Here is a 24,057-nt window from a genome sequence, read left to right on the forward strand (position 1 = left end):
CTAGGCAATCAGCAAAACGTATTAAGTCCAGATTTGTAGCATTTTCAGATTTCTGAGATTGAAACATTCACAATGAAAATTTAACAGTCAGGGGGCAGCTAGGTGGCATAGCCGAAAGAGCCCTGAACCTGGAGTCAGGAGGACCTGAGTTCAAATCCAGCCTTAGACATTTACTAGCTGTGTGATCCTGGGCAAGTCACTTAACCCTGCTGTCTCTAAAAAAGGAAAGAAAGAAAATTTAACAATCAGCTCTCCCAAGCTGGTTCAGTTGGCTCTAGCATACCCTTGCATGGACAAAAGTTTTCTAAAGAAATCTGGGGAGTTTTGTGAGGGGCAAACTCAACAAAAATCATCAGGCCTAAATGGGAGCAACAAAAACTCTAATGTGATTTTGGGCTTCCATAAGAGAGGCTGAGCTCTGGGAAATAAAGAAGAGATGGCCCCACTATCCTCTGCCTGAGTCAGGTCACATCTGGAAAGCTGTGGCCAGTCCTGGGCGTCGGGATTTGGGAAGGGTATCGCTAAGCTGGCCAGGGTCCAGAGGAGGCAACCAGAAGGATGAAGGAACTTTCCGTGATATATTGAAGGTGGGCTGAAGGACTCGGGGTGTATAGCCTGAAGAAGAGGGCAGGAGAGCCGAGTTCAAGTGTCTGAGGGCTGTTTGTGTAAATGAGCGATTGGGCGTATTCAGTCTGGGTCCAGAGAGCCACCAGGAGCTTGTAGAAAGTGCAAGAAGGCAGATCTAGGCCTGTGGTCAGGAAAAGCCTCTTGCAATGAGAGCTGTCTGAAGGTGGAATGGGCTGCCCGGAGGGCGGAGGGCACCAAGCAGAGGCGGGATGGCTGCACGTTGGAGATGGGTTCCAGGACAGGGGCCTCTGTGGGTCCCCGCCAACCCTCCAATTCCATCATTCTGTGTTTCCTGGATGCTCCTACCCTCTCAGGGTGATGGGAGACATCCTTCAGGAGCTTTCTCCCTCTCTGTTCTGGAAGAGGCTAAGTTGAAGTGAGAGGTGGGAGAGAAGGCTATCCGGTTTGGGAAAACCAGGGAGAAAGGGCCTGGGACGGAGGGGAAATGCCATCTGATGGCAACATGGAACAGCAGCTGGGTGGGTGACTCAGAGAGCTGTTTGGCCAGGACTCTCCGGAGACAGCAGCTGCGCCCTGGCTTTCCTCGGGATGCCTGGGCAGGCCGCCTCTTCTCCCTCCCCGGCGGGGTCTCTGGGCCCAGCCTGAGCAGCTGTCCAAACCCACAGACACCAGGGTGGAAAATGACAGTGACAGGAGCCAGGGGCTGCAGCTGGAGGCCAGGAGGCCTGGGGGACACATTCTGCTGTCCTAAGAATCCCAGCTGGGAGGGATCCTTGGGGAATGTGCTAAAGAACGTGTGTGTGTGTGTGTGTGTGTGTGTGTGTGTGTGTGTGTGTGTGTGTGTGTAATGGGCATAGTGTGTGCGTGTTTGTGACTAGGTGGACGCGTGTGCAGGGTGTCCTGACCAGATCGCCCACAGCTGTCTGCAGCAGAAGGCCCCTCCCCACGATCCACACCCTAGGGAATCCAGACAGGGCCTTCTCCTGATCCCAGCCTCAGGCCAAACCCCATCCTTGTCCTAAGCAGACAGTAGCAGTAGACAGCCCTTCATGTGGCTCTCCATGACCTTCTGAGCTAAGGAGTGAAATCTTTTCATCACCATTTTGCAAATGAGGCAGCTGAGGCTTCAAACGTGACCATAGTCACGATAGCTAGTGAGGACATCACATGCAGGATTTGAACCAATTCCAAATCGAGTTCTCTTTCTCTGCAGTGCATTCATGTAGCCATTTAGTCCTTTCAGTCAGTCAGTTGTTTTTCAGGCATATCTGATTGATTCTTCATGACTCCATTTGGGGTTTTCTTGGCAGAGATACTGCAGTGGTTTGCTATCTCCTTCTCCAGCTCATTTTACAGATGAGGAAACTGAGGCAAACAAGGTTAAGTGACCTGTCCAGGGTCACACAGCTGCTAAGTGTCTGAGGCCGGATTTGAACTTATGAAGATGAGTCTTCCTGAGACCAGGCCCAGTGCTCTGTGCACTATGGCGCCCCCTAGCCAACTAGACCCCTGAGTCAGGGAGATTAATTCAGAAGCTGTTAAAATAGTTTTAATTTCCTCTCCTTGCCCCTCAGCCAGGGCCAGATTATTTTGCCTAGAAGGTTGAGCAGTTTAGCTGGTGATCCTGGCCTTAAAGTCCCTTCCTATTTCTGGGCTTCAGTTTCTTCATCTGGAAAATGGAGCCTATGGACTAGATCAGGGGTGGGGAACCTGCAGCCTCGAGGCCTATGTGGCCTTCTAGGTCCTTGGGTGCAGCCTTTTGGCTGAGTCTTTTTGGCCGAGGCTTTTACGAAGGGGATTTGTTCTGTGAAGTTTGGGTTCAGTCAAAGGGCCACCCTTGAGGACCTAGAGGGCCAAGTGTAGCCTTGAGGCTGCAGGCTCCCTATCCCTGATCTAGGTGATCTCTTCTATCCAGTGATACCAGGCAGTCCCCTGTAGTGAAAAGAGCTATAGCTCTCAAGTCAGAGAAGACCACCTCTCGTGCTTACTACTCATGTGACCCTGGGTAAATCCCTCACCTCTCCGGCCTCGTCTGGAAAATGAGAGGAATGACCCAGACGGCCCCAGAGGTCCCTTCCAGGATCCTATAAACTGGGGGGAGCTCTTAGAGGCAGAGGATGTGGGGAGGGGAGGGGCCTTATGGGTGACATTCTTGGTGACATCATAAAACAAAGGTAGAACTCTGCACAGTCCCCACCCCATCCCACCCTCCAAGGCTCCTAAATCAGTGCAGTTGGTGATGCACAAGGCCCCACGGCCCCTTGGGGCAGCCTGACCCTGCTTCAGGACTGGCACCAGCCCGAGTCCCAGGGTTAACAGCAGCAGGCGGCCTGGGTGGCTCCCTCCTTGCCAGCTCTTTCACTGGGCTGTGATTTCCCATCCCTCCCATCTGTCTGGCTTGGGAGGTAAAGCTAGTGATCCGTTCAGCCGCTGGCATTTATTCCCACAGCAATTATCCACCATTGTTGTGGCAACCTGGCAGATGCTGGGCGTGGGGTTGGGAGGAAGGCTCCCTGGTGTTAATTACACCCGGGGTAATTGTGAGGAAACAAAAGGAGGAGGTTCAGAATTGCTGGGTGACCACTAACTTAATCCTGCTCATCGTTCTTCATCCTCCCATCCTTGGAGCCCCAGAGAGCCAGGAGAGGCAGGATTGCCTGACAGGCAGGATTTCTGGGGTCTCTGGCCCCTGCTCCAGCACCGGGCTGGCTCCAGCCCTTTCCCATTCTGGGTCATCCTGGGCAAGAACACCTTCCAACTTAGTTCCTTGGTTTCCTCTTCAGTAAAATGACCTCCATAAGCCCTCCTAATTCTAACTTTCTGTGGTCTATGGTCTTCCTAGCTCTGACAGTCTAAGTTCTAAGCCCTCCCAGCTCTGACATCCTGTGTTCTGAGGGCCCTCCCAGCTCTGACATCCTGGGTTCTAAGGGCCCTCCCAGCTCTGACATCCTGTGTTCTAAGGGCCCTCCCAGCTCCAACATTCTGTGTTCTAAGACCCCTCCCAGCTCTGACATTCTGTATTTTAAGGTCCCTTCCAACTATGACATCCTGTGTTCTGAAGCCTTTCCTAGTTCTGGCATTCTATGTTCTAAGGTGGCATTATTTCTTTAGATTAGCTCTTCAGAGCACAGGACCCTGAGAAGATTGGATTTGGGGACTGGGATTTGATGAGGAGGAGAAAGAGGTCTGAGGGTCAATCCTGCCAGTTCCAGGGAAGGCCTTAATGGCATGAAATGCCTCCTGGGGGTAAGGGCCATCCAAGACAACATACACCTTCTTCCTCATTTCACCAGTACTCAGCTCCTTCCCACGAGGGTCTGGTCTCCAACTCACCCTTCCTTACACTTACACTTACAGGCTCATCCCTCCCTCGTCCAGCCCCAGACGCTGAAGACAGCTTTCCTGATCTGGATCTCCTCCTTCCTCCACCGCCCCCTCCAGCCTTCCTGCTCCCGCCAGATGAGGAGGGTCTTGCCCAGGGAGGGGATTCACTCTCAGAAGACCTACAGCAGCTGCACATGGTGCCTCCACCTCCCCCTCCACAGGTACTGCAGCCGTAGGAAGCTCAGCAGCCTTCTTGCCTCCCCCACAGCCTTGTTGGATGGGCAAAGACAGAGGCTGAGAAGGGGGGCGGGGATCTTTGGCCTTAGAGACTGTTGGACCTGCTCCTTAACCTCAGTGGAGCTCCTAAAGCCTTAGAAATGAAAGATGTACTGTGCTTATAAAGGCCCCAGAGAAGGGGAGCCCATGCCCTTCCCCAGCATCCTTTCCAATATGTGATAATAATAATAATAACATGGGGCAGCTAGGTGACGCAGTGAATAGAGCACCGGCCCTGGAGTCAGGAGGACCTGAGTTCAAATCCGGCCTCAGACACTTGACACACTCACTAGCCGTGTGACCTTGGGCAAGTCACTTAACCCCAATTGCCCTGCCTTCTCTCCTCCAAAAGAAAACCCCCAAATAATAATGCTAATGATGGTAAAGTGCTAAGAGTAGTACTGGCGATCATAATGATGATGATGACTCACTCCTATTCCCTGCTTATCAAGCAGTTTATATCCTTGCCGCATTTCATACTTACAACGTCCCAGGGAAGCTTGTAGTGGAACAAGTATTATCTCCATTTACTAGATGAAGAAACTGAGGCCTAGAGATGTCAGATTATTGCCAATCACATAGCTTGTAAGTGGAGTCTGGAGCTCAAAGCCATTCTCGACTCTTTGGTGTAGGCATCTTTGCACTGTACCACCATCCTCACTGTTTGGAAGACATTGCTCATGTCTGTCCAGAGCATCCTGTGCAAAAGAAGGACCCTCTGTTTCTTAATCTGCAAATGAGAGGGTAGGAATAAATGATCTCTAAAGTTCCTCCCGGCTCTGACAGTCTGTGCTCTAAGGGCTCTCCCAGCTCTGACAATCTGCGTTCTAAGGGCTCTCCCAGCTCTGACATCCTGTGTTCTAAGGGCCCTCCCGGCTCTGACATCCTGTGTTCTAAGGGCTCTCCCAGCTCTGACATCCTGTGTTCTAAGGGCCCTCCCAGCTCTGACATCCTGTGTTCTAAGGGCCCTCCCGGCTCTGACAGTCTGTGTTCTAAGGGCCCTCCCAGCTCTGACATCCTATGTTCTAAGTCTCTCCTAGTTCTGACATTTTATGTTTTATGGAATTTTTTTTGCTCATAGACCCTTTGGGCAGTTCTGGTAAAACCTGTGCACTCTTCAGAATAATGTTTTAGTCATTTGTTTCAAACCGATAATTGAAGGAAATAATGAATTTCACCAAAAAAGAAAAAGATGGGGTTTTTTCCCATCCCAGTTCATGGAATCCTTTCGGGTCTGGAGACCCCAGGCTTAGAACCCCTATTCTGAAGTCTCTCTCAGCTCTGATACTGTGTTCAGAGGTCTCCTCCATCTCTCCTCAAGTATTTGAAAAAGGCTGAGCCTTCTTCTCAGCCCCAGAGAGCATAACTGAGAGCCCTGGGAAGGTGAAGCTGGAAAGAGACAAACTGAGGCTTGATGCCAGGAAATACTTCCTGTTAGAGCTACCCCAGCCTCTAGGGGGAGCAGGATCCCCCTCACTGAATGTCTACAGGCCAAGATCAGATGACCTCTTGTCTGCTATATTGGACGAGCTGGCTGCTGCCTCCCTTCCAACTGTGAAATCCTGTGATTTGAACATTCGATGTCCTCAGCTCCCTTCTAGCTCAGACATTCCATGTTCTGTGATGCTACAAAATCCATTTCTCTTGCTTTTGTCCTCCGCAGAGAGAGGACACAGCTGGTTTCCCATCCTGTGGGATGGGAGTCCATCCCATCACAGCCATCCTGTGATAACCAGGCACTTTAGCTTGTGTGTAGGCCAGTGGGAGTACGGGAGAAGGGCTGGAGAATGGAGGGGTAAGAATTACCCATGTATCTACAGAGAGGGGCTCAGGCCAAAGGCCACAGGGCCCAGGGGAAGGCTAGGTCTTGAGCAATTTCTTTGGAACTAGGAGCATGGTACTACGGGAAAAGCCTGGGTCTGAGAGCACGGAGACCTGAGTTCTAGTCCTAACTCTGCCACTAATTTGTCCTATGACCCTGGGGAAGTTCCTTCCCCCTACACCAGGGTCTCTGTTTCCCCATCTTTAAAACGGAGATGAAAATAGCCACACGGTCAAGGGGAGAATCCCATTGTAATAGATGCGCTTTGTCTCTGCAAAGATGTGAAGTCCGTTAATGCAGGGCACGAGGCAGAGCCAATGGCATGCCCTTACTGGGACCCGTGGGCATTGGGTTTTTTTGCTTTTTGTCTCCATCATAGGCCCTACCTGAGTCCCACCAGCTCAAGCCTCGGCCCAATCATCTCAAGGGAGTAGAGGAAGAGTTGCCACCACCTCCCGAAGAGCCAGACCGAATCCCAGAGAGGGAGGAGTCCACAGGTATCTCCGTGGGTAGTGGGCAGGGGCGAGAGCCTTCCCAGGCAGTCAAGTCCTGGGAGCTTGCCTACTCTGTTCTGGAACGGATGGAGGTATCAGGAATAAAGAGGAGAGAGGGGTGCTTGTTACTGTCCGTGCAGGTGAAGCCTGAAAAGGCCTCGGCTTTGGTTTTTCCTCTCAAAAAATGAAAATGTTAGACCGTGTGATTCCTAAGGTCCTTTCTGGCCCTGATATTCTGTGTTCTAAAGCACTTCCCAGCTCTGACATTCTGTGTTCTAAGGTCCCTCTTAGCTCTGATATTCCACATTCTAAGGCACTACCCAGCTCTAACGTTCTGTGTTCTAAGGTCCCTCTTAGCTCTGATATTCCACATTCTAAGGCATTACCCAGCTCTGACATTCTGTGTTCTAAGGGCCCATCCAGCTGTGATATTCCATGTTCTAAGGCACTTCCCAGCTCTGACATTCTGTGCTCTAAGGGCCCCCCCAGCTTAGATAACCTCTGTTCTAAGACCCCTTCCAGCTCAGCAAATCCTCTGAATTCTCTGTTTTTCCAATAATTCAAGCCTGACAAAGTATATGACACACTCCCCTAAGAACCACACAGTGTGCTCTCTCTGTCCCATTGGTGGTTTGCTTTTAATGCTAATTAATTCTTCATACCCACAAAGCACCACTACAATGTGAATTGTTATTATCAGAGAGCATCCCTCTTTTGCCTTACCTAGAGCCATGCCAGGTTCTTTGCACCTTCTTTAATTAAGGGTACTCCGGTGCTTTGAGAAAGGTTTTGTGTTCACTCAGGACAGACTCCTGACTCTCCCTCTGTCCCATCCTACAGACATCTGTGCCTTCTGCCACAAGGTAGTTTCCCCCCGGGAGCTGGCCGTGGAGGCCATGAAGAGACAGTACCACGCCCAGTGTTTCACGTGCCGGGCCTGCCACCGACAGTTGGCAGGCCAGCGCTTCTACCAGAAGGATGGACGGCCCCTCTGTGAGGCCTGCTATCAAGTAAGTATCCCCTGGTCTGGCCCTTGGGGAGGTCTGCTGCAGAAAGGCAGAAGGAGAAAAAAGGCAGAGGACCCATGGGATGATCGCTTTAGAACTGAGTGGGACCCTCAAGGCCACTCTGAGAGTTCTATTCCCTCATTTTACAGATGAGGAAACTGAGGTCCATAGAAGTTATGTAGCAAGGGCTTACCAGTCCAACCCAGGTCCTCTGGCTTTGGAGCCAATATTCTTGCCCTTGCACCATGACAGGCTGGAAGATGGGAGTTTGATGAGGGGAAAGGGGTGGACCTCCAGAGGAGCTCAAGATGAGAGAACAGGAAAGGCCTAGACGGGCCCTGAGAGAAGAACCCATTTAGAAGGAATCTAAGTCTATGTTGACCCAAAGTGTGTTCCCTGCACCTGGAGGCCTTCCAGAAGAGGCTACAGGACCGCTTGCCAGCAATGTTGTAGAAAAGGATTCCTGCTGCATGCCCGGGTTTGATTAGATGGCTCCTGGGGTATCTTCCCAACTGGAAATGCTCTGATTCTTTAGGAAAGCAGAAAGGCCAAAATCCAATAAGTAAATGGAAGGAAGGAAGGAAGGAAAGAAGGAAGGAAGGAAGGGAGGGAGGGAGGGGGGAGGAATGAAGAAAGAAAGGAGAGAGAGAGGGAGAAAGAAAGAAAGAAAGAAAGAAAAAGAGAGAGAGAGATAAGGAACAAAAGAAGGGAAGGAAGAGAGGGAGGAAGAAAGGAGAGAGAAAGAGGGGAGACAGGGAGGGAGGGAGAGAGAAAGAAAGAAACAAAAGAAGGGAAGGAAGAGAGGGAGGAAGGAAGAGAGAAGAAAAGAGAGGAAAAGAAAGAAAGGAGAAAAAGGGGAGGGGGGAGAGAGAGAGAGAGAGAGACAGAGAGAGAGAGAGAGAGATTCCGGTTCTTTGCCTTCACTAAAACCTTCTGACAAGATTCACCATGGCCTCCTCCACTATACTTTGGCGGATAGCATGTTGGACTTGGAGTCAGGAAGACCTGAGTTCAAGTCTTTCCTCAGCCCCTTACTAGCTATGTAACCATGGACAAATGACTTAACTTCCTTCAGCCTCAGTTTCTTCCTCTTCAAAATGGGTTTAATAATAGCACCACCTTTGCAGAGTTGTTATGAGGATCAAATGATTTGACATGTGTAAAATGCTTTGTAAGGCCTGGGTGTGGTTTTGTTATGGCTCGATGAGAAGAATGGAGAGAGAGGGGAAGAAGGGTACACATGGGAGAGAGGGAAGGAAAAGAAAGATTAGGGGAAATGTTCTCATAATTATGGTGTGCTAGTAGATAGCTACAATACAAAGAGAGAGGAATGGGAGGAGCAGCCGACACAACTCCCTCTCAGCTGAACTGGTTAAAGGAAGGAAGAATACACACAGACACACACACACACACACACATGCACATGCATACAAACACAAACACACATACACCCATATGCACCCACGTACACACTCACATACAGACAAACACATATGCACAAACAATACACACATGCACACACATACATACACATGCACACAAACACACACAGGGTTGAGTAATACATTTCATTCAGAAATACATTTCATTCCATAGAAAAGTAAGAGGGAAAGTGAAAAAGTGGGGAGGGAAATTTTATAGCTTCTTGGAGACAGCAAAGAATGAGAATTTGAGAAGGCATTCATCAGTTGGGAAATGGCTGAAGAAGTTATGGTTTATAAATATGATGGAATAGTATTGTGCTGGAAAGAATGATGAAGGGGATGATTTCAGAGAAACCTAGGAAGACTTGTATGAATGAATGCAGGGTGAAATGAGCAGAACCAGGAGCACGGCTTCCACAGCAGCAATATTGTAAAGGCAAACAACTTTGAAAGATTTACGAACTCTGATCAATACCCATCTCAGTTCTATGGAACTAGTAATGGCATGCTACTTACCTCCTGATAAACTCAGGAATGAGATGGATTTTTTTTTTTGCACACATGCCCGATGGGGAAGTTTGTTTGCATTGGCTGTACATGTTTGTAATTGTAATGGGGTTTGTTTTTCTTTAGTTCTCAAGTGAGGGGGCAGGGCTCAGGGATTGGGTGGGAAAGTGAAAAGGCAGATTTTTGCTGATTGAAAAAAAATGAAGTGCTTTATAAATCTTAAAGTACTGTATATAAATGTTAGCTATTATTATGATATTTGTCTTTTTGTAGAAAGTAAAATTTTGCGATAATCTCACCCCTCCTTTTCAGCATCTGAGAGGCCCCAAGGTAAGCCCCAAATAGTAGCATGGTGGAAAGAGGACAGGATTTGTAGTCACAGAGCTTGGGTCTTTTTCTGGACTTCAGTTTTCATATGTGTAACATGATAGGATCAGTGAGGGTCCCTTGCAGCTCTAAATCTGATGCTTCCCAGAGGTCTCTTCTCGCCCTTTTGGGGGCAGCCCCCAGTGGGCAGCCCCTTCTTCAGATGTGGCTGTCTTCCCCCAGGACACTCTAGAGAAGTGTGGCCGGTGCCAGATGGTGGTCCTAGATCATGTCATCCGAGCTCTGGGCCAGACCTTCCACCCAGACTGCTTTACCTGCGTGGTATGCTCCCGACGGATTGGAGACGAGAGCTTTGCCTTGGATGAACAGGAGGAAGTCTACTGTTTGGATGACTTCTACAGGTATAATTCCATTGGGAGCTGGGGGTGGGGGGGGAGGAGGGAGGGAGACCCATTAGAGTGAGAAAAGATGGAAGGAACCAAAGAAGAGAAGCTGGGGGGGTGGGATGGGTGTGGCAAGGCAGGGAGGTAGGAAGAAGACATGGCCACTGGCTTCAAGTATTTGAAGGATTGTCATTCTGCTGGTCTCCCAGGACAAAATAATGGGGAAAAAACATGGAGGGGAAGTTATTCAAACAGTCAAATGGATTCATGACTTCATTGATTTAGAAGTTCCCTCCTGGGGCAGAGATCACAGCCCATCCCCCCCTGCTCATCCAGGATGACTCTTGTCCATGTCTTCCCATAAGTTTCCCATAGGGGCCCCTCCCGATATTCTGGAGGGCCTTCTTTGATTTCTTCTGGATACCAGTAGAACCTTGGGACTATCTGTTATCCCTCGATAGATCCCGTGTTAGATCTTTTTCTTAAAATTTTCTTAAATTTTTAAAAAAATTTTATTACAAATATATTTTATTTATTATTGTGTTTAAGGACTAGGTCTCCCTATCTCACCCAGCACCTCATGGCCCATTCCCACTGCTGATCAGCATAGGAGCATTGGCCTGTGTGTTTCTGACAACATTCGGTTTCTTTATATTGTGCTTTTCATCTACGCTGTTGTAATCGTTATATTTATTTCCCCCCCTGGTTCTGCTGACTTTATTTTACATCAGCCTCCCCACACTCCTCTGTCTTTCTCATATGTATTATGTTTTTTTGCAGCATAATAATAATATTTCTTTCCATTCTTGTACTACATCTTGATAAGCAATTGCCCAAATGATGGGCACCCTCTCTGTCTCTAACAAGAAATCGGATGGAACGGGGCTGTCAAGACCTTTCCTGCCTTGGTCCCTCAGCCTAGTGTTTGTACCTTCCTTAAGGGGCTTCTGGAAATACATATGGTTTGACCTGGGCTGAAGCCAGCTGTTGTTACCCAAGTCATAGGATCATCCATTTAGATCTGGAAAAGACCTTAGAGGCCACCTAGTTCAATCCTTTTACAGAAAAAGAACTGAGGCCCAGAGAGGTTAAGACAACTTGTCCAGATTGCGAATAGCTGAGCCAAAATTCTAACCCAGGTCATCTGGCCCACATCCACTGCTCTTTCTGCTGATTCTGAGTCTGAATGGCAAGGGCAGGACTTTAGAGATCACCTAGTCTGACTTTTCCATTTTACAGAATAATCAGGTGAGGCCTAGTCATTTTCCCAACAGTGCACAACTAAGTATGTGTGGAGGTCAGAGAAGGAGGAGCTTTGCTCAAGGAAACCAGTGAAAATTATTTGGAACCAGCGGTGACCATCAGAGTTAGGATATGGAAAAATCTGGCTTTTACCACCTGGGAAGTTAGCTGAATCAGGATCAGAGCTGGGAAATTCAGGGCTCTCCTGTTGTACCAGTCAACAGTCAATCAATCAACATTGATTAAGCACCTACTATGTGCCAGCCACTGTGTGCTAAGTGCTATTGATTAAAGGTTTACCACACTAGGTGGCGCCATAGTGCATAGAGCACTGGGCTTGGAGTCAGGAAGACTCATCTTCATGAGTTCAGATCTGGCCTCAGGCACTTACTAGCTGTGTGACCCTGGGGAAGTCAGTTTGCCTCAGCTTCTTCATCTGTCAAATAAGCTGGAGAAGGAAATAGCAAACCACTCCAGTATCTTTGCCAAGAAAACTCCAAATGGGGTCATAAGAGTTGGACACAACTGAATAACTGAACATATCAGACACCATGTTGAAAATCATATTAATAAAGAAAGGCAGAAATGGCCCCTGTCTTCAAGGGGCTCACATTCTTTTTTTTTTGGAGGGGGGAAAGCAAGGCAATTAGGGTTAAGTGACTTGCCTAGAGTTACTAAGCTAGTAAGTGTCAAGTGTCTGAGGCCAAATTTGAACTCCTGACTCATGCTCTATTACTGTTCCACCTAGCTGCCCCTAGGGGCTCACATTCTAACAGGGGTGAAAACACACAAATAACTAGGTATGTCCTGGGGATATATGGAGTAGATAGCTGGTAATCTCATAGGGGAAGCCACTAGCAGCTGAGGGGACCGAAAAAAGCCTTCTGAAGAAAGTGGCCTTTGAGCTGAGTCTTAAAGGAAGCCAGAGATTCTCAGAGTCAGAGATGAGGATGGAGGAGGAGGATGGTGTGTCATGTGATCAAGGAGGCCAGTGCAACGGGATTGGAGAGTACCTGGAAGGAAGGAAGGTGCAAGAAGACTGGAGAGGTAGGAGGGGGCCAGGTTATGCTGAGCTTTAAATGCCAAACAGGATTTTGTATTTTATCCTGGAGATAAGAGAGAGCCAATGGGGTTTACCTGGGGTTGGGAGAATGTGGCCAGACCAGTGTCTTATGAAAATCACTTTGGCAGTTGAATGAAGGATGGGTTGGAGTGGAGAGAGACCCAAGGCAAGCAGACCCACCAAGAGCTACTGCAGTGGTCCAGGTGTGAGATGATGAGGGCCTGTACCAGAGTGTTGGCTATGTCAGAGGAGAGAAGGAGGGGGTGTACATAGGAGATGTTTGTTGGAAAAGTAGGCATGACAAGATTTGACAGTATGGGATGAGTAAAAGGAGGGAGAGGTGACACCAGGGTTGCAAGGCTAAGTGACTCAGAGCCCTTGAGTAATAGGGAAGTGTGGAAAGGGCTTGAGTTCCCTTTGGGACATGTTGGGGACATCCATTTCAAATGTCCAGGAAGCAGTTGGTGATATAGAACTGAAGCTCTAGATGGATCCTAGAACTAGATTTATAGATCTGGGAATCATACATAGAGTTAAGGGTCACAAAGTGAGAGGAATTAGGGGGAGAAGAGAAGAGGACTCAGAGTAGAATCTTGGGGGACACCCATGGTTGGGAGGGATGCCATGGATATAGAGCCAGAAAAAGAGTTCACCTGATTAAAACCCGTTGTTTTTACTTTAGTGGAGAGGGAATGAGGCACAGCACTTAACATAGTACCTGGCACATAGTAGGTGGTTGGTAAATATTTCTTGATTATTGATTGGTTGAGATAAGTTTTGGTAGGAAGAAATACTTCAATGGGAAAGGTTTAGACAGTGGTGTCTAACTGAAACAGAAACTCATTCCTACAGGCTGCATAGTGAGTTAGAAAACCACAAATTAACGTCATCTATGTCCTATGTATTTTTATTTTGTTAAACATTTCCCAATTACATTTTAATCTAGTCCTGGCATTGTTGGGGAATTTTGTGGGCCTCTTGTGGCCTGCCATCCACCAGTTTGATTCTTCTGGTCTCAAGCATGGAACACTGCCTAGGCCCTCAGTTTTCTCATCCATAATACAAAAAGATTGGGCCAGATTAGAAGTCCCTAGCCTTTTTGTGCATCCTGGGCCCCTTTGGCAGTCTGGTGAAGCCTGTGGACCCTTTCTCAGAGTTGTGTTTTTAAACACATAAAATGCATAGCATCACAAAGGAAACCACATGTATTGAAAAATGGTTACCAAAATAAATAAAACACCAAGTTCATGAAGCCCAGGTGAAGAGCCCCTGGACTAGATGGTTTCTAAGGTCTCTAAGGACCATGAGACTCATCCTTTTTATGTGTTATCTCCCCCATTAGAATGTGATTTCTTTGAGACCAAAGACAGTCTTTTTAATGTGTATCCTCGGTACTTTGCATACAGTAGGCACTTAATAAATGCTCTTTCATTTACTCTTACTCTCAAGTCCTATGATCCCAATTCCCCAGGGTTCCAGTAGTTCCCCTTTCCTCTGGGGGGGGCCTAAGATTCTGAGGCCTCAGAGGTCTTTGGTTCTGAGGTCATTGGGCCCCACAATCAAGAAGCCAGGTCCCTTCCAGCTCTAAAATGCGATCTTCCTATCAGGATAATAAAGGGTTGGTGCCCCAATAGGAGACAGGGAGAAGGACTAAACAGGACTGAGGCTGAGAACAGTGTTGCTGGCTACTAAACTAGCCATGTGACTGTATTCAAAAATCACTTTTCCTCCCTGGGCCTGTTTTCTTCTCTGTAAAATGGGGATAATATTTGTACTGGCTTGGGTTTGGAAAAATCATGCAGTACTTTTAATGATGCCCCAAACTGCTTTATGAAAGAAAGGTCCATCACTCTCCTCCTGGTGATGCAACATAGCCACAAGTCATGGAGTACTGCAATCTGAAAAACTGTGGGTTGCTCAAAAAAAGTAATGGAGAGGTGAAGGGTCAGCATGTGTGGGATGTATCACATTACCAGTGAAGATCTGTCTAGAAGAAATCCTGTAAAAGATCATGGATTTAGAAAGTATCTCAGAGGCCATCTTGTCCAAACCTTTATTTTACAAATAACAAAACTGAGACCCAGGGATTTGCCCATAATCACACAGGTAATAAACATCAAAGGTATAGTTTGAACACAAGGTCTCCTGATTCCAAAGCCACTATTCTTTCTACTGTCCTATGCTATCCTCCAGTAGAATCAGCTAGATACATGACTAGAAGAGGCGGGCCAGGTATATAGTTGATGGAATGGATGACCAATGGGATATCTGCACTCTGAGCCCGTACTAGCGCCATGTCAAGAGATTCAGAGGAAGGCCCCTTTTCATGCCACCCACACTGCTCTCTCCAAAGTTACCCATGATCATTGACAAATCCAATGGCCTTTTCTCTATACTCTTTCTCCTTGACCTCTCTGCAGCCTTTGACACTGTGGATCCCTCTCTCTACCTTGATATTTTCTTCTCTCTATCTTTTCAGGCTACCTCTCTCTCCTGGTTCTCCTCCTGCCTACCTTACCATTCCTTCTCAGTCTCCTTTGCCGGATCCTCTTGCAGATCATACTCTCTAATCATAGATGTCCCTCAAGGCTCTGTCCTGGATCCTCTTCTCTTCTCTCACTTTACTATTTCACATAGAGAATCCACTCCAAATATTCACATGGACTATTTGTGCCTGACCTGTGGTAGAGCATTCTGAGCTCATATTGGTCTGATCAGCCACGGAATCTAACATAGTGATGTCATTTTGGTCCTCTTCAAGAACGAAGGACAGCAACCAACAAACCAACTTCACTTGGTGATATCATCAGCTTCCATGGATTTAATTAGCAACTCTGTGCTGATGGTTCTCAAATCTCCCTGTCCTGCTCCAACCTCTCTGCTGCCCTCTAATCTGGCATCTCCAACTGTCTTTTAGACATCTCAAACTGCATGTCTGGTAGACATCTTAAACTCAATGTGTCCAAACTGAATTTATTCTCTTTCTCCCTAAACTATCCCACACTCCTACCTTCCCTGTTACTGTAGAGAGTATCACCATCCTTCCAGTCCCTCAGGCTCATAACCTAGGAGTCATCCTATATTTTTTACTCTTTCACTTCTTCCCCCACCATATCCAATCTGTTGCCAAGGCCTGTTGATTTCACCTTTGTAATATCCCTCAAATCTGCCCCTTTCTCTTCTGACACTATTACCACTCTGGGGCAGTTCCTGTTCACTTCACCCCTGTTTTATTGCAACAGCTGCTGATGGGTCTGCCTGCCTCCAGTCTTCCCCCTCTCCTCCCTTACATCTATCAGATTGGCTAATAGGAGAGAAAAGGAAAATAATAAATGTTGGAGGGAATGTGGGAAAATTGGGATACTAATGCATTGTTGGTTGAGCTGCGAACTGATCCAACCATTCTGGGGAGCATGGAACTATGGAACTATAAACTGTGCATTCCCTTTGACCCAGTGATAACACTACTAGGTCTATACCCCAAAATAATTTTTTTTAAAAAAGCAAAAAGGATATATTTGTACCAAAATATTTACAGCACCTCTTTTCATGGCCGCAAAGGATTGAAAATTGAGGGGACACCCATTAATTGCGGAATAGTTGAACAAGTTGTGGTATAGGATTGTAATGGAATACTATTGTGCTATAAGAAATGATGAGCAGGATAGTTTCAGAAAAAACCTGGAAAGGCTTACATGAACTGATGCTGAGTGAGGGGAGCAGAACCAGGAGATGATTGTATACAGTATAGAGTCTGAATGCAGATCCAAGCATACTATTTTTCACTTTCTTTATTTTTCTGTGGAGTTTTTTTTTTGGTCTGTATTTTCTTTTACAACATGACTAATATGGAAATGTGTTTTGCATGATTGCACATGTATAGCCTATATCAAATTGCTTGCCCTCTCAGGGAGGGAGAGAATTTGGAATTCAAAAATTTTTTAAATGTTAAAATTGTTTTTATATGTAATTGGGGAAAAAATAAAACATTATTCAAAACAAAAAAGTCTCTCCCTACTCCAGTTCATCCTCCATTCAGACACTACAGTGATTTTCCTGAAGTGTAGGTTCAATCATGTTACCCCTTACTCAGTAAACTCTAGTGGATGCCTGTCACCTCCGGCAGCAAATACAAAATGCTGTTTGGCATTCAAAGCCCTTTCTAATCCAGCCTCCTCCTACCTTTCCAGTCTTCTTACACCTTACTCCCCAATATATACTCTTCCATACAGGGACACCAGTTTCCTTCCTGTTCCACAAAGACAGTCCATCTCTTGGCTCTGGGTATTTTCTCTGGCTTTTCCCCATGCCTTGAATGCTGTTTCTCCTCAGCCCTGACTACTGACCTCCCTGACTTCCTTTTTTAAAACAAATCATTTATTTATTTTAACATTCATTTTAATAAGATTTTGAGATTCAAATTTTCTCCCTCCAGTCCTCCCCCACCCTTGAGAAGGCTGTCTGTATATCAATTACACATGTAAAACCATGCAAAACACATTTCCATATTAGCTGTGTTGCAAAAAAAAAAAAAAAAAGTGCAAAAAAACTATGCTTCAGTCTGCACTCAGTTTTCTCTCTGGAAGTGGGTAGCATTTTTCATCATGAGTCCTTTTGGAATTTTCTTGCATCACTGTATTCATCAAAGTAGTAAAGTCGTTTACAATTCATCATTGTTACAATATTGTTACTATGTACTATATTCTGCTTCTGCTCACTTGGCTTCAGATCAGTTCATATAAGCTTGACTTTCTTTAAATCCTAACTAAAATCCCATCTTCTACAGAAAGTTATTCTCAATCCCTTTTAATTCTAGTGGGGCAGCTAGGTGGTGAAGTGGGTAGAACGCTGGACCTGGAGTCAGGGAGACTCATCTTCCTAAGTTCAAATCTAGGCTTAGACACTTACTACCTGTGTGATCCTGGTCAAGTCATTTCATCCTGTTTGCCTCAGTTTCCTCATCTGTAAAATAAGCTGGAGAAGGACATGGCAAGCCACTCCAGTGTCTTTGTCAAGAAAACCCCAAATGGCGTCACAAAGAGTCAGACATGACTCAACAACAATAAACTTAATTCTAGTGCTTTCCACCTCTTTCCCTCTTAAACATTTTCTATTTATCCTGTATCTGTCTTATTTGTACATATTTGTTTGTTGTCTCCCCAATTAGATTGTGAGCTCCTTGAGAGCAGAGACTGTCTTTTGCCTCTTTTTGTATCCCCAGAGTTTAACACAGTGCCTGGCATATAGTAAACATTTAATAAATATTTATTGACTGGGTTGACTGAGGGGATCCACAAAGGACATCCCTTTGTCCCACGGAGAATAATATTTTCTGGCGTTTAAAATACATGAAGTTTAAAAAGTCATGTTTAATATTTTCCCTGTTGATTTTATACCCCCGTTTTTAAGTGGGAAGGGGGAGGGCGTGTTGCGGTTTGGCAATATGGAGGGGGCTAGCAATACCGATGCCTTTAAAAGAAGGCCATTGAATCAGACCACTAGGGGGCACAGTGGATTGAGCACTGGACGTGCTTGTTAGAAAGACCTGAGTTCAAATTTGAACTGGGATACTTACTCTCTGTTTGACTTACTCTGCATGGATTAGCTCACCTATTAACTGGAGCTCATAAGAGCACCTCCCGGGAGGTTTTTAAAGCGCTTTGTAAATCTAAAAGCACTATATAAATGCTAACTATTAAAAATACACAGAATGAAGCAAAAATAAGTTAGTTTTAAAAGCAATATATAGAATTTGTCATTTCCCTTTTCCCCTTCTAAAGTAAGCAGTATAGAATAGAAATTCACAATTTTATATACAATCCTCTTTATGGTCTATTTTTTTAAAAATGAAAATGGTCATCTTTGGGGGGGTATTCAGAATTTTTAAAAATGAAAATAATTTTATTATTTATTTATTAAAATTATAATGCTTATAAAAGGGGAAAATTGACCCTTGTGGCCCCTCTGGTTTGTATTGTGCCCTAGGCAGCTGCCCACATGGCCTACTCCTGGTTTTCTTTGTTCCAAACTTCACTGTGACTCTAGAAAATAATATTTCTCCTCTTCTTCCTTCAAGCCAAATGACCATCCAGCCATTTCCTCATCCCTGGGAAATGATACCCTGAGAAGCTACAGCTAATTACACATGTCTCTCCCTTCAGCTTCAGAGACAGAAAACAGAGATGTCAGTGGTCAGAGTTCCATGAACATCCCCAGCGACAACCACATGCAGGCAGAGTGTAATTGGTCTATGAATTCCAAATGCTAATGCTGTGATTGCCTATTTCCTTTCCTTTCTTCCACCAGGAAATTTGCACCCGTGTGCAGCATTTGTGAGAACCCAATCATCCCCAGAGACGGGAAGGATGCATACAAAATTGAATGCATGGGACGGAATTTCCATGAAAACTGCTACAGGTGTGAGGTAGGTGGGAGAGCTCTGAAATTGCCCATTCCTCCATTCATTATTCATTAAGTGCTGACTACAGGCACCCTGGAAAGGGAGGAAGTTGGGGGTATTGGGTAGTCTTTGCCTTAGAATTGCAAATTTAGAGCTAGAAGGAACCTTAGCAATCCAAAGCTGCTCCTTTTGCATATGAAGGAAGTCAGAGGTCCAGAGAAGGGAAGTTGACTCCTTATTGTCCAGGAAATAAATGGCAGAATTAGGATTTGAACCCAGGTCCTGGGACTCTAAAGTTACCATTCTTTCTACTCTTTCGCATGTGTTCTCTTCCTTGGGCTCCCAATCTAGTAAGGAGATAAGAGAAAGGCAGAAATCACTATAATTCTATTCAAGAACCATTTACTAAGTAGTTACTTTGTGTGAGGCATTATGTGGTCTCATTAATTAAATATTTTCATGTATATTTGTGTACATACATATGTATATGCACATCTGTGTTGTATTATGTATGCATACACATATGTGTCTTATACTGAGCGTACTGTACATGTGTGTATACATATATGTGCATACATGTGTATATGTGTGTATATGTGTGTATATATATGTATGCATGTATATGTCTGTGTGGATTATGTATATATAGTGGAGGAGTGGATAGAGCTCTGGGATTGGAACCAGAAAGACTCATTTTCATGAGTTCAAATCTGGCCACAGACTCTTACTAGCTGTGTGACACTGGGTAACTCACTTAACCCTGTTTGCCTCAGTTTCCTCATCTGTAAAATTCATTGGAAAAGGAAATGGCAAACCACTCCAGTATCTTTGTCAAGACCCCAAAACGGGGTCATAGGAAGTCAGACACAACTGAAAAATGATTTAACAATGAGGTTTATAAAATATTTAAAAGCTCTCTCTATACATGCACACGTACACAATATTACATATAACTATATTAGAATGTGTTTTTTTCTAACTGCCACGTGAGTGTCTGGGGACAATATTGTTATGGGGAGAGGGATTAGGGAAGGCTTCCTGGAGGAGGTGGACTTTGATTTGGCCATTAAAGGATGGGTGGTAATTCAGCAACTTAAGAGGGAAAAGGAGAGTGTGGTTGGCATCGGAAACAACAGTGGGCAAAGGTATTTGGGGGAGCGCTAGAAGTATTACAGTTTACGAGAGCGAGATCAACTCCTCAGTAAGAATGTAAGGTTCTTGTAGCCAAAGATTGTTTTGTTTTTCTTTTGTATACCAAGCGACTAGAGCTCGTGGACATGGAATTAATGCTTATTCAACATACGGTTTTAGTGGGTTCTCCAGTAGGGGGTATCCACAGCTTTGCATCCTCCTCTACCCCAGCTGGAACTAAGAGCACACCCTTGTGAAATGGTGAACCCCAAGCAGGTGGATATGCTGTCTTGGAGAGGCTAATATTAGGTTTGTCCAGCTCATGCTAGGTCACTCTATGGGCTGGAACAGTCACGGATGGGTAGGTAACATTCTCCCATTTGGGATTCTCTCTCCTCTGGCAGGGACAGGTCAACACTCTTACTGAGGATCTCTCTGATCAGTTGCCTGTATTTGCTGGCTGGGATGCTGGCTGGGGCTGGGTTGGGAAGAACCAATCTGTGTGGTTGAGGAGTTTCTCTCTTTTTCCAAGCTAACATAATAATGGTAATTCTGTGGCCCTGGGTTTGCTCCTCAGAGTAGTCTTTGAAGTAAGTGTGAAGGAGGAAAACAGAAGGAAGGGCTTCCTAAGAACTAGATTAAAAGTAAAATGTACTGCCTTGTAAGGTAGTGAAATCATTACTAAGGGCCATATGTTTTAAATCAGGAAGGTACCTCAGAGATCACTTAACTGACATCCTTCATTTCACAAATAAGAAAAAGAGAGATTTGTCCCAGAAGCCTAGCTCAGAGCTGTAGCTAGGGCAGGGTGATAGGAGCTTGGCCCACAATTGAAGAAATTTAGACCCTGGAGTTTAGGGTTGACTTGAGGCTACATTGTGCTTGCCCCAGGAGCCACAATGGCTAGTTTTATGCCTTTGGTGGAGCTAGGCTTTGAATCAACTCTGGTCTTCTGACTACAAGTTCTGTGTTCTTTCTACTGTACCACAATTAAGTCTGGATGGACTTATTTGGACAATTTTAGAGTTGATTTGTGTGAGAAAAAAATGGTGTGTGACTTGAGAGGGCAGAATTAGAACCAGTGGGATTCACATTTCTGTTAAGTGTTGAAAGACATGACTTTAGAGGTGCTTCCAACGCCAAGATTCTATAATCCTGGCATGACGAATCGTGTTAATATTGTGAACATAAACAGATTATAAATTCAATAGAATGTAAGCTGCTGGAGAGCCTGGACAGTTTCAGTTTTTGTCTCTGTGTCCCCAGGGACTAGCACAGTGACTGGCATATAAAAGGCACTTAATAAATGCTTGTTGGATTGAATTGAATCATGGTTCGGAGGAGTATTATAGACTTGTTCAAGACTGAAAATGATATTACTCTGTGGGAACAGAAGAGGGTGCTCTAATCAATCAGGAATAGGACAATTATAAAAGTTCATCGCTATAACCCATTTCTAAAGTGTTTCAGAGTTTGCATCATGATGATTTGAAGGACAGGGGAATGGATTTGGCGTCTGAGGACTTGAATCTCTGCCACTCACTACTTACGTGGCTTCAGGGTGGCGTGCTGGTAAATGGTTTGGTTTTTTTTGTTGTTGGGTTTTTTTTTAATCAACCAGGAGAAGTGTAATTTCCATTTTTAACATTTTCCCTAACCACTTTCTTAAGTCTATACAATCAATAGAACAACAAATCGAGCCCTGATTTGAAGCATTTGCCCATTTCTTAGGTGTAAATGTTCACACTGAAAATTTAACAGTTGTTTCTAGGAAAACCTATAGGAGCCGACATATCACTCAAGTGACTCAACCTTTATGGTCAACCTTACAGCTCTGTAAAATGAGGGGGCTGGATTAGATGGCCTCTATGGTCCTGACCAGCTTTGAATCCTATGAATAAATTTTTCCCAGCTTCAACAACTCATGGAGACCACTACTCGGTCTGTGTGTGATCTTGGGCAAGGCTTTCTGGGCTATAGTTTATTCTTCAGTAAAATCAGGGGTTAAACCATATGACCCCTAAGGTCCCTTCTGTCTCTATGGGAATGATTCTATAAGGTTGATGGTGTGAGTCTTAACATCTCCATTCTACAGATGTGGAAACTGAAGCTCAGAAAACCATGGTGATTTGTGCACACATCTAGCTAATGGGCTAGCCGATGAAAACTAGATATCCAATCAGGAAATACTAGAAATCAGGGCTTAGTGTTATTCCTTTGTTATTTTCTATATTTAAGAAAGTGATATGGAAAATGTTAATAACTCAGATTAAACTTCAAAGTGTGTCCTAGGCGTGTTTTTTCAGAGAGCCGGTTGTTAAACATTTACCAGCATACCACTGGTTGAATATATATTAAATTGGGAGAGAGGGAGGAAGGTTTATAGACTGGACTTTGGACATCATAGTGTTTAATCTCCTCATTTGACTGAAAGGGAAATTGAGGTCCAGAGAAATGAAATAATTTGTCCAAGATCTCGTAGCTAATAAATGTTAGTGACAAATAGGAAATAGGGAAGGGTGCTTGAAAGACCACTGATTCTGAAGACTTGGGTTCAAATCCTGCTTCTGCTACTCACTAGCTCAGCAAGTCACTGTCTGTCTCTGAGCTTTAATGTCCATGCCTGGAAAATGAGAGTAATAATGCCTTGTACACCACACCCGACTGTTGGGAGGAAAGCACTCTGCAAACCCTAAAGCCTTGCAGGAAGGTGAGCTCTTATCATCTGGTAGATTGTAAGCTCATTGAGGGCAGCCCCTGTCTTTTTCATGTGTGTATATCCCCAGCGTCTTGCCCAGAGCCTTGCATGGAGTCGGTCACTACACTAATGCTTTGTGGAGTCATTATGGGAAGGCTTTCCCAGGTCTGGCTGGTGTCTTAGCCGGAATCCTTCTCTTTTTCAGGATTGCAGGATCCCACTGTCTGTTGAGCCCACAGACCAAGGCTGCTATCCGCTGAACGACCGCCTCTTCTGCAAGCCATGTCACGTCAAGCGCAGCGCGGCAGGATGTTGCTGAAGGCACCCCATGGGCACCTGGCCCCAATCTCGGAGATCTGAGCATTTGTGATGGCTCCTGCCCTGGGGCCCTTCCTATGTCTTTGACAACCTCATTTTCCCTTCTTCGTGTACTGTTGCAGAGCTATCCTAAGTCACAGGGAGACACCCGCCTGAAGGAATGTCAGAGATATCTGAAGAGAGTGATGGGTCCTCCCCTCTACCCCCAAACTCAGGTCTCCAGCTTGAGAGAAAGCATCATGGTATTGGTGAATCATCAATAAAGATGTGTTAAGCAGCTGCTGTGCCAGGCTCTGGGCTAAGCGCTGGGGATACAAAAAGAAGTGAAAGACAGGCCCTGCCCCCGAGGACTCACAATCTACTTGGAAGAACCCTGGATTTGGAGACAAGGGACTTGGGTTCAAATTCCAGTTCTGCCATTTAGCTGTGTGACTGTGGACAAATCCCTTCATCTAGCTGGCCCTCAGCTTCCTCAGATGAAGGATTTGGACAAGGTTCTCTGACCTTCCCTCTTCCCTGAAAGGGATATTGCCCAAGATAGGAGGACTATGCATTCACATTCCCTACAGACTTTCAATTGTTCTATGCCTCCCTCCTCTCCCTCCCACCCTGGAGTGAGGGGTCCTTTCTCTATAAGAGCTTGATTGCTCCAATCAATTATGGAAAGAAGAAAGAGAGGAAAGAAGGAAGGAAGGAAGGAAGGAGGGAGGGAGCAAGAGAGGGAGGGAGGGAGGGAAGGAAGGAAGGAAGGAAGGAAGGAAGGAAGGAAGGAAGGAAGGAAGGGGATGGAGGGAGGAAGAAAGGAAGGAAGGAGGGGATGGAGGAAAGGAGAAATGAAAAGGAGGGGAGGAGTGAAGAGAGGAAAAGAAGATTTATTAGGGGCACAGAGGAAAGAGTCTGGGAGTCAGGAGACCTGGGTTCGAGTTTTGCTTTTACCATTTACCTTGCTGTGTTATCTTGGACAAGCCTTTCACTTCTCCAGTGCCCAGTTTCTTCATGTACAAAATGAGAATGTCCACTAGAGGCAATAGACCATGATCTTATGATTCTGAA

The 24,057-nt window shown here is 45.6% G+C and overlaps 1 protein-coding gene across 2 annotated transcripts in view; it reads left to right on the forward strand.

The window, feature by feature from the left end:
* FBLIM1 (filamin binding LIM protein 1) overlaps nt 1-23,683 on the forward strand; it is a 35,776-nt gene extending 12,093 nt beyond the window's left edge. For both annotated transcript variants that reach the window (XM_036746888.1, XM_036746889.1), the window contains exons 4-9: nt 3,946-4,133; nt 6,390-6,507; nt 7,345-7,514; nt 9,992-10,170; nt 18,764-18,881; nt 22,892-23,683. In XM_036746888.1, coding sequence (XP_036602783.1) covers nt 3,946-4,133; nt 6,390-6,507; nt 7,345-7,514; nt 9,992-10,170; nt 18,764-18,881; nt 22,892-23,005 — 887 coding nt within the window. In that variant the 3' untranslated portion in view covers nt 23,006-23,683. The remainder of the gene's footprint in view (nt 1-3,945; nt 4,134-6,389; nt 6,508-7,344; nt 7,515-9,991; nt 10,171-18,763; nt 18,882-22,891) is intronic.
* Nucleotides 23,684-24,057: the final 374 nt, after the last annotated feature.

The sequence above is a fragment of the Trichosurus vulpecula genome, chromosome 2, assembly GCF_011100635.1.
Source record: "Trichosurus vulpecula isolate mTriVul1 chromosome 2, mTriVul1.pri, whole genome shotgun sequence".
In the NCBI taxonomy this organism is placed as follows: domain Eukaryota; kingdom Metazoa; phylum Chordata; class Mammalia; order Diprotodontia; family Phalangeridae; genus Trichosurus; species Trichosurus vulpecula.